Below are 12,750 nucleotides of genomic sequence, written 5' to 3' on the forward strand. Positions count from 1 at the left end.
CCTGACATCCACTAACCCTGACATCACAGTAACCCTGACATCACAGTAACCCTGGCATCACACTAACCCTGGCATCCACTACCCCTGACATCACGCTAACCCTGACATCACAGTAACCCTGACATCACACTAACCCTGACATCACAGTAACCCTGGCATCACACTAACCCTGGCATCCACTACCCCTGACATCACGCTAACCCTGACATCACACTAACCCTGACATCACAGTAACCCTGACATCACAGTAACCCTGACATCACAGTAACCCTGGCATCACACTAACCCTGACATCACACTAACCCTGGCATCCACTATCCCTGACATCACACTAACCCTGACATCCACTACCCCTGACATCACACTAGCCCTGACATCCACTACCCCTGACATCACATTAACCCTGACATCCACTACCCCTGACATAACACTAACCCTGACATCACACTAACCCTGGCATCACACTAACCCTGACATCCACTACCCCTGACATCACACTAACCCTGACATCACACTAACCCCTGGCATCCACTACCCCTGACATCACACTAACCCTGACATCCACTACCCCTGACATCACACTAACCCTGGCATCACACTAACCCTGACATCACAATAACCCTGACATCACACCAACCCTGGCATCACACTAACCCTGGCATCCACTACCCCTGGCATCACACTAACCCTGGTATCACACTAACCCTGACATCACACTAACCCTGGCATCCACTACCCCTGGCATCACACTAACCCTGGTATCACACTAACCCTGACATCCACTAACCCTGACATCACAGTAACCCTGACATCACAGTAACCCTGGCATCACACTAACCCTGGCATCCACTAACCCTGACATCACACTAACCCTGACATCACAGTAACCCTGACATCACAGTAACCCTGACATCACAGTAACCCTGGCATCACACTAACCCTGGCATCCACTACCCCTGACATCACGCTAACCCTGACATCACACTAACCCTGGCATACACTAACCCTGGCATCCACTAACCCTGGCATCCACTACCCCTGACATCACACTAACCCTGGCATCCACTACCCCTGACATCACACTAACCCTGGCATCCACTAATCCTGGCATCCACTACCCCTGACATCACAGTAACCCTGACATCACAGTAACCCTGACATCACACTAACCCTGACATCACAGTAACCCTGACATCACAGTAACCCTGACATCACAGTAACCCTGGCATCACACTAACCCTGACATCACACTAACCCTGGCATCCACTATCCCTGACATCACACTAACCCTGACATCCACTACCCCTGACATCACACTAACCCTGACATCCACTACCCCTGGCATCACATTAACCCTGACATCCACTACCCCTGGCATCACATTAACCCTGACATCCACTACCCCTGACATCACACTAACCCTGACATCCACTACCCCTGACATCACATTAACCCTGACATCCACTACCCCTGGCATCACATTAACCCTGACATCCACTACCCCTGACATCACATTAACCCTGACATCCACTACCCCTGACATCACACTAACCCTGACATCCACTACCCCTGACATAACACTAACCCTGACATCACACTAACCCTGGCATCACACTAACCCTGACATCCACTACCCCTGACATCACACTAACCCTGACATCACACTAACCCCTGGCATCCACTACCCCTGACATCACACTAACCCTGACATCCACTACCCCTGACATCACACTAACCCTGGCATCACACTAACCCTGACATCACAATAACCCTGACATCCACTACCCCTGACATCACACTAACCCCTGGCATCCACTACCCCTGACATCACACTAACCCCTGGCATCCACTACCCCTGACATCACACTAACCCCTGGCATCCACTACCCCTGACATCACACTAACCCTGACATCACACTAACCCTGGCATCACACTAACCCTGACATCCACTACCCCTGGCATCACACTAACCCTGACATCCACTACCCCTGGCATCACACTAACCCTGGTATCACACTAACCCTGACATCCACTACCCCTGACATCACACTAACCCTGGCATCACACTAACCCTGACATCCACTACCCCTGACATCACACTAACCCCTGGCATCCACTACCCCTGGCATCACACTAACCCTGACATCACACTACCCCTGGCATCACACTAACCCTGATATCCACTACCCCTGGCATCACAGTAACCCTGGCATCACACTACCCCTGACATCACACTACCCCTGACATCCACTACCCCTGACATCCACTACCCCTGACATCACACTAACCCTGACATCACACTAACCCTGACATCACACTAACCCTGACATCCACTACCCCTGACATCACACTAACCCTGACATCCACTACCCCTGGCATCACACTAACCCCCTACATCACACTAACCCTGGCATCCACTACCCCTGACATCACACTAACCCTGACATCCACTACCCCTGGCATCACACTAACCCTGGTATCACACTAACCCTGGTATCACACTAACCCTGACATCCACTAACCCTGACATCACAGTAACCCTGACATCACAGTAACCCTGGCATCACACTAACCCTGGCATCCACTAACCCTGACATCACACTAACCCTGACATCACAGTAACCCTGACATCACAGTAACCCTGGCATCCACTACCCCTGACATCACACTAACCCTGACATCACACTAACCCTGGCATACACTAACCCTGGCATCCACTAACCCTGGCATCCACAACCCCTAACATCACAGTAACCCTGACATCACAGTAACCCTGACATCACACTAACCCTGACATCACACTAACCCCTGACATCACACTAACCCTGACATCACACTAACCCCTGACATCACACTAACCCTGACATCACACTAACCCTGACATCCACTAACCCTGACATCACAGTAACCCTGACATCACAGTAACCCTGGCATCCACTACCCCTGACATCACACTAACCCTGACATCCACTACCCCTGACATCACATTAACCCTGACATCACACTAACCCTGACATCCACTAACCCTGACATCACAGTAACCCTGACATCACATTAACCCTGACATCCACTACCCCTGACATAACACTAACCCTGACATCACACTAACCCTGGCATCACACTAACCCTGACATCCACTACCCCTGACATCACACTAACCCTGACATCACACTAACCCCTGACATCACACTAACCCTGACATCACACTAACCCTGACATCACACTAACCCCTGGCATCCACTACCCCTGACATCACACTAACCCTGACATCACACTAACCCCTGACATCACACTAACCCCTGGCATCCACTACCCCTGACATCACACTAACCCCTGGCATCCACTACCCCTGACATCCACTACCCCTGACATCACACTAACCCTGACATCACACTAACCCTGGCATCACACTAACCCTGACATCCACTACCCCTGGCATCACACTAACCCTGACATCCACTACCCCTGGCATCACACTAACCCTGGTATCACACTAACCCTGACATCCACTACCCCTGACATCACACTAACCCTGGCATCACACTAACCCTGACATCCACTACCCCTGACATCACACTAACCCCTGGCATCCACTACCCCTGGCATCACACTAACCCTGACATCACACTACCCCTGGCATCACACTAACCCTGACATCCACTACCCCTGGCATCACAGTAACCCTGGCATCACACTACCCCTGACATCACACTAACCCTGGTATCACACTAACCCTGACATCCACTACCCCTGACATCACACTAACCCTGGTATCACACTAACCCTGACATCCACTACCCCTGGCATCACACTAACCCTGGTATCACACTAACCCTGGTATCACACTAACCCTGACATCCACTACCCCTGGCATCACACTAACCCTGGTATCACACTAACCCTGACATCCACTACCCCTGACATCAAACTAACCCTGGTATCACACTAACCCTGACATCCACTACCCCTGACATCACACTAACCCTGGTATCACACTAACCCTGGTATCACACTAACCCTGACATCCACTACCCCTGACATCACACTAACCCTGACATCCACTACCCCTGGCATCACACTAACCCTGACATCACACTAACCCTGGCTGCACCCTCACATAAGAACATGACGTCAGTGTACCCCAGGCTGCACCCTCACATAAGAACAAGACATCAGTGTACCCCAGGCTGCACCCGCACATAAGAACAAGACATCAGTGTACCCCAGGCTGCACCCTCACATAAGAACATGACATCAGTGTACCCCAGGCTGCACCCTCACATAAGAACATGACATCAGTGTACCCCAGGCTGCACCCTCACATAAGAACAAGACATCAGTGTACCCCAGGCTGCACCCGCACATAAGAACAAGACATCAGTGTACCCCAGGCTGCACCCTCACATAAGAACATGACATCAGTGTACCCCAGGCTGCACCCGCACATAAGAACAAGACATCAGTGTACCCCAGGCTGCACCCTCACATAAGAACATGACGTCAGTGTACCCCAGGCTGCACCCTCACATAAGAACAAGACATCAGTGTACCCCAGGCTGCACCCGCACATAAGAACAAGACATCAGTGTACCCCAGGCTGCACCCTCACATAAGAACATGACATCAGTGTACCCCAGGCTGCACCCTCACATAAGAACAAGACATCAGTGTACCCCAGGCTGCACCCTCACATAAGAACATGACATCAGTGTACCCCAGGCTGCACCCTCACATAAGAACAAGACATCAGTGTACCCCAGGCTGCACCCGCACATAAGAAAGGAGAAGTAGCTGTTGCTTTTTCGGGACAACTTCTGAAACAACAGACTGACTCAAGCGTGTGGTGATTCGCGTGCGACAGTAATTTTTGACAGGTTACACAAATGCGTCACATGATTGTATCAGAGCAGTAAAAATGGGGCATGGCGGTGATTTCTAAGCCACCGTAAGCCTGCGCTTACGCAACTTGTTCCTTTCAACTCACAGAAATCATGGCACGAAAAGAGAGTTGTGAAGCACGAGTTACAGACCGGCTCTAATGGTGGAGGATGAAGAGTCGGTCATGTTAGATATCAACACCGACATAGTAGGAAGAAGAAGAAGGTCCTTTAGACCCCTGCATAACTTCACACACACACACACACACACACACACACACACACACACCACAAACAATATGGATATACAAATAAAGACAAGTACTGACCTGATACTGTGGCTTGTACCAGTGCTTCAGGTCCCAGTCCCACAAGATCATCTGAAAAGCAAAATTATGATTATAGATTATGATTCAAATTCAAATTGTAAGTCTTCCTTGGGTGTGTGTGTGTGATTGTGTGTGTGCACATTTCCATGATAGTAAAAGTTAGATGTGTTCACACTGAACGTGCACAAATTCAAGTTAAAGGTTTTATGTCTTTCCGGTGACATCATCAACGAGAGGGTCTTACGCCGCTCGTTCATCATGTCAACACGCAGCTGAGCAGCTTACAGGAAGCACTTCCTGCTCCACATGGTGCACTTCCTGCTCCACATGGTGCACTTTCTCCTGCAGGTATGACGACACATGCTGCCTCTGTGACACCGAGACTCTCAGCAAACCACTGAAACCACAATGGTATGTTGAAAACGGAGCTGCAAGATTTTATCTGGTTCAACTAGGCCAATTGTCAGCGTTTGCACCCTGTGTGTGTGTGTGTGTGTTGGTCCCAAAACACAGCTCTCATGCATCTCGCTGGTGTACAGACCGATCTGAATTGGCACACGCTGTGTAAGACGACAAACTTTAAACAGCCTTTTATTAGCGCTCAGTGAAATACAAGCTGTTGAACTGATAGCTCGGTCAGCTGCCCATGACAAGTTGTCATATAGGTTAGTGTTGTCCTATAGGTTAGTGTTGTCATATAGGTTAGTGTTGTCATATATGTTCTAGTGTTGTCATATAGGTTAGTGTGGTCATATAGACTAGTGTTGTCATATAGTCTAGTGTTGTCATATATAGGTTAGTGTTGTCATATAGGTTCGTGCTGTCATATAGGTTCTAGTGTTGTCATATAGTCTAGTGTTGTCATATAGGTTAGTGTTATATAGGCTAGTGTTGTCGTAGAGGTTTGTGTTGTCATATATGTTCTAGTGTTGTCATATAGGTTAGTGTGGTCATATAGAATAGTGTTGTCATATAGGCTAGTGTTGTCATATATGTTCTAGTGTTGTCATATAGGTTAGTGTGGTCATATACTAGACTAGTGTTGTCATATAGGCTAGCGTTGTCAAATAGGTTAGTGTTGTCATATAGGTTGGTGTTGTCATATAGGTTCTAGAGTTGTCATATAGGGTAGTGTCATATAGTCTAGTGTGGTCATATTGGTTCGTGCTGTCATATAGGTTCTAGTGTTGTCATATAGTCTAGTGTTGTCATATAGGTTAGTGTTATATAGGCTAGTGTTGTCGTAGAGGTTTGTGTTGTCATATATGTTCTAGTGTTGTCATATAGGTTAGTGTGGTCATATAGACTAGTGTTGTCATATAGGCTAGTGTTGTCATATAGGTCAGTGTTGTCATATATGTTCTAGTGTTGTCATATTGGTTAGTGTGGTCATATAGGTTCTAGTGTTGTCATATAGGTTAGTGTCATATAGGCTAGTGTTGTCATATAGGTCAGTGTTGTCATATATGTTCTAGTGTTGTCATATAGGTTAGTGTGGTCATATAGACTAGTGTTGTCATATAGGTTAGTGTTGTCATATAGGTTCGTGCTGTCATATAGGTTCTAGTGTTGTCATATAGGTTAGTGTTATATAGGCTAGTGTTGTCATATAGTCTAGTGTTGTCATATATGTTCTAGTGTTGTCATATAGGTTAGTGTGGTCATATACTAGACTAGTGTTGTCATATAGGCTAGCGTTGTCAAATAGGTTAGTGTTGTCATATAGGTTGGTGTTGTCATATAGGTTCTAGAGTTGTCATATAGGGTAGTGTCATATAGACTAGTGTTGTCATATAGGTTAGTGTTATATAGGCTAGTGTTGTCATATAGGTCAGTGTTGTCATATATGTTCTAGTGTGGTCATATAGACTAGTTTTGTCATATAGACTAGTGTTGTCATATAGCCTAGTGTTGTCATATAGGCTAGTGTTGTCATATAGCCTAGTGTTGTCATATAGGCTAGTGTTGTCATATAGACTAGTGTTGTCATATAGGCTATTGTTGTCACATGCTGCTGTCATATGTGTGATTTTTCTTTCTTTCTTTTACATCACATCAACAAACTACAGAAAACTATCACTGTTGGGTTTGATGAAGAGCTACTGCAGAGCCAACGTTCTGCTACAAACCCCTACCCTGCTCATCCTCTCGAGTCTGAGAAAGAAAACACACGAAGCAAAAAGTCCTGCTCGTATCTGAGCACGACGCCAGGTTTTCATGAACACACACTGGTCATACTGCAGCCATAAAACATTCCTCTCAGAGAGCCACCCTGCCGTCTCACTCCTCACCACAAGAGGGAGACACATAAAAGAACGAGTCCTTTAGCTGGAAACCACACACACACACACACACACACACACACACACACACACACACACACACACACACACACACACACACACACACACACGAGCAACCTCAAACGAACTCACCCTCATCTCGTATGAAGTCATGACACACAAGGTAACAACAAACAGCATGAAGTCTTGCAGTAACAGCCGCTCTCTGGCAGCTCAGCCGGCCGTAGCACACCGCCAGCTAGTGTCACAGCACACCCCGTTACACAAACATGTGTGAGGGTGATATATATGTATATATACATATATATACATACATACACGTGTATATACAGGGAAAATGTGACACAGGATTAATCCCATACATCACATATCTAAACCATGTTGTGCTCAAGTGTCGAATAAGAAGATAAATATCTTCAGGTCACATCTGACCTGCGTTGTTCCACCCAGTACACTGGTGCAGCTCATACATGTTACAGCTACTCCACATCTACACATCTACAACCTACAATACACAATGACTCTGAACACTACAGCATGCTCTGTACAGCTCACACAGACACATATGAACATATAAACACACATAAACACACATAAACATATAAACACATGAACAGATATGAACACATATGAACATACAAACACACAAACATATAAACACATATGTACATATAAACACATATGAACATATAAACACATAAACACATTTGAACATAAAAACACACATAAACACACAAACATATGAACATATAAACACATATGAACACATATAAACACATAAACACATATGAACATATATATAAACACATGTAAACATGTAAACGCATAAACATGTAAACACGTATAAACACATATGAACACATATGAACATATAGACACACATGAACATATATGAACATATAAACACATATGAACATACAAACACACAAACATATAAACACATATGTACATATAAACACATATGAACATATAAACACATAAACACATTTGAACATAAAAACACACATAAACACACAAACATATGAACATATACACATATGAACACGTATAAACACATATGAACACATATGAACATATAGACACACATGAACATATATGAACATATAAACACATATGAACATATAGACACGCATGAACATATATGAACATATAAACACATAAACACATATGAACATAAATATAAACATGTAAACACATAAATATGTAAACACATATAAACACATATGAGCACATATGAACATATAAACACAGACATATATAAACATATCAACACACAAACATAGAAACACATATTAACATATAAACAAATTAACACATATGAACATATGTAAACACATAAGAACATATAAACACATAAACACATATGAACATACATATAAACATATATAAACATGTAAACACATAAACACATATGTACCTATAAACATATAAACACACATGAACAGGTAAACATATAAATACACATAAACATACAAACACGTATAAACATGTAAACACAAACGCATATAAACACGTGAGCATATAAACACACATAAACACATAAACGCATATAAACACGTGAACATATAAACACACATAAACACATAAACGCATATGAACACATATAAACATATAAACACATAAACACACCTAAACATATAAACACATATAAACATATAAACACATAAACCCATATGAACATACATATAAACACATATAAAAACGTAAACACATAAATACATATGTACCTATAAACATATAAACACATGAACACATTTGAATATATAAACATGTAAACATATAAATACACATAAACATACAAACACATATAAACATGTAAACACATAAACGCATATAAACACGTGATCATATAAACACACATAAACACACCTAAACATATAACACATAAACACACCTAAACATATGAACACACATAAACATATAACACATAAACACACCTAAACATATGAACACATATAAACATATAAACACACCTAAACATATAAACACATATAAACATATGAACACATATAAACATATAACACATATAAACATATAAACACATATAAACATATGAACACATATGAAGCCTCTTCAAGTCCCATGGGAAACACAGAAGACAACAGGAAGAATGTGAACCAGGAGGCGTGTGGACAGTGTCACAACATGAACAACCCTCACATGACACGTTAACCTTTACACACTCCTTCTCCTTGCCCTTGTTCACGTCTTGGATTTGCACGTCTGTCGGCGAAAGAGGAGATATGTCGATTTGTGATGTTATGAAAACACAAGATGAGGGCCGACACACACAAGAGAACAAAGCTACCGACACCCAGTTACCCCTGCTCCCAGGCCCAGTCCTGCACACACACACACACACACACACAGGAACACAGTATCTCGGCGGTGTGATAAGTCAGGTGTGAGGAAGAGGTGGACTTTATATAAGCGGCTGTAAATCAGGCTACATGTTAATCTTGCTCAATTTCTCACAAACCTCCCTGACATTTAAAATGAAGAGAGCAAATATCAGCGTGCGATAAGGTAGTGACATGTTTACAACTCCGATAAAACCCCGCACACCAGTCACTTCAACACCCTGATAACAGCGTGTGAGGGATCAACACCGTGTGCAGGGGCAGCAGGCCACTTGTGTGTCTGTTTGGGCCTGGACATGTGGTATGAGTCCCTCCGTCCACCTGTGTGAGTCTTCCCAGCCATGCCGGGATGAGGCACGCAGCAGAAACAGTTGCCAGAGAGTAGTGCCCCTTTCCCACTGCATGGTACCGGCTCTACTCTACTCTACTCTACTCTACTCTCTTTTTTTGGGTTTCCATTGGGCAAAAGGTAGGGACAGTACCTGGTACCAGGTAGTTTTTTTTTTGGTACCACCTCCGTCGAGGTTCCAAGTGAGCTGAACCGATACAAAAAGGTGACATGAAACTACCACTATAAATAAAGAAATAAAATTAAAGAAATAAAATATAAATATACATAAATATGTTTATTTATATCTATTCAAATATAAATAACATCTTTTTTGGTACCACCTCCGTCGAGGTTCCAAGTGAGCTGAACCAATACTAAAAGGTGACATGAAACTACCACTATAAATAAAGAAATGAAATTAAAGAAATAAAATATAAATATAAATAAATATGAATATTGATTTATATCTATTCAAATATAAATAACATCTTTTTAGGTACCACCTCCGTCGAGGTGCCAAGTGAGCTGAACCGATACTAAAAGGTGACATGAAACTACCACTATAAATAAAGAAATAAAATTAAAGAAATAAAATATAAATATAAATAAATGTTTATTTATATCTATTCAAATATAAATAACATCTTTTTAGGTACCACCTCCGTCGAGGTTCCAAGTGAGCTGAACCGATACTAAAAGGTGACATGAAACTACCACTATAAATAAAGAAATAAAATACAAATATACATAAATATGAATATTGATTTATATCTATTCAAATATAAATAACATCTTTTTTGGTACCACCTCCGTCGAGGTTCCAAGTGAGCTGAACCGATACTAAAAGGTGACATGAAACTACCACTATAAATAAAGAAATAAAATATAAATATAAATAAATATGAATATTGATTTATATCTATTCAAATATAAATAACATCTTTTTTGGTACCACCTCCGTCGAGGTTCCAGGTGAGCTGAACTGATACTAAAAGGTGACATGAAACTACCACTATAAATAAAGAAATAAAATTAAAGAAATAAAATATAAATATAAATCAATATGAATATTGATTTATATCTATTCAAATATAAATAACATCTTTTTAGGTACCACCTCCGTCGAGGTTCCAAGTGAGCTGAACCGATACTAAAAGGTGACATGAAACTACCACTATAAATAAAGAAATAAAATATAAATATAAATAAATATGAATATTGATTTATATCTATTCAAATATAAATAACATCTATTTTGGTACCACCTCCGTCGAGGTTCCAAGTGAGCTGAACTGATACTAAAAGGTGACATGAAACTACCACTATAAATAAAGAAATAAAATTAAAGAAATAAAATATAAATATAAATCAATATGAATATTGATTATATCTATTCAAATATAAATAACATCTTTTTAGGTACCACCTCCGTCGAGGTTCCAAGTGAGCTGAACCGATACTAAAAGGTGACATGAAACTACCACTATAAATAAAGAAATAAAATATAAATATAAATAAATATGAATATTGATTTATATCTATTCAAATATAAATAACATCTTTTTTGGTACCACCTCCGTCGAGGTTCCAAGTGAGCTGAACTGATACTAAAAGGTGACATGAAACTACCACTATAAACACAAACAAACAAACAAACAAATAAAATATTTTTTAAAAAAAAACTAGTCGACACACTCACAAATGCCCAGCGGGGCTTCACCGTGAGGGGGCACTGTCTGCAGTGGAAAACCAAAGCCCCAGAGGTCAAGCGAGTAGAGTCGAGTTGAGTCGAGTTGAGTCAGTAGCACGCAGTAGAAAAGGAGGAAACGTCATGGTGTTGGTCCCCTACTTTCCCGGTTGAGGCTGGATAGCATACAGCTACCGACGGAAGTGACGCAAATTCTCAAACTCTCGCCGGGTGGATTTCGTTGCCATGGCGAATGGGGAAGGCGCCTGTGGCGGTAGGGAGAAGCAGCAAGATGGCGGTAGACCTGGCGGCAGAAGACACCGGCTACTTTCAACGTTTCCCTTCATGTCGATCGTTTGAGGGGAATTTTAAAAACAATTGGAGGAGGAAACACTCGGGAAATGTGTCGTTAGCGTTAGAGCTGACGCATAATGGCGAGCCCCGAAACGAATTCTTCGCGTCGCTCCGCTCCGCCATCTTTTGTTGACGTCCAGCCGGCGAGAATTTGCGTCACTTCCGTTGGCGGTTGTATCCTATCTAGCCACAACCTACTTTACCCTGCAGCCTGGGGTTGCCTCCATGTGAATAAATGAACACGCACGCACACACACACACACACACACACACACACACACACACACACACACACACACACACACACACACACACACACACACACACACACACACACTTACATACCAGCACATAAAAACCGCCACTCAGTAAAATGAGGGCGGTGTAAAGTTGAGGTTCACACACCTTTGATGGGATCAAGTCAGAGTTCCAGTACAACAATCCTGACACAGAGCTGTGTGTGTGTGTGCTGTTAGTGTGTGTTTGTGCGTGTGTGTGTGTGTGTATA

At 42.7% G+C, this 12,750-nt stretch overlaps 1 protein-coding gene across 1 annotated transcript in view; it reads right to left on the bottom strand.

The window, feature by feature from the left end:
• pde3b (phosphodiesterase 3B) overlaps positions 1–12,750 on the bottom strand; it is a 129,123-nt gene that overhangs the window by 52,998 nt on the left and 63,375 nt on the right. Inside the window, exon 2 of the mRNA XM_056278360.1 lies at positions 5,208–5,258. Coding sequence (XP_056134335.1) covers positions 5,208–5,258 — 51 coding nt within the window. The remainder of the gene's footprint in view (positions 1–5,207; positions 5,259–12,750) is intronic.

This window comes from Lampris incognitus, chromosome 4 (genome assembly GCF_029633865.1).
Source record: "Lampris incognitus isolate fLamInc1 chromosome 4, fLamInc1.hap2, whole genome shotgun sequence".
NCBI lineage: Eukaryota > Metazoa > Chordata > Actinopteri > Lampriformes > Lampridae > Lampris > Lampris incognitus.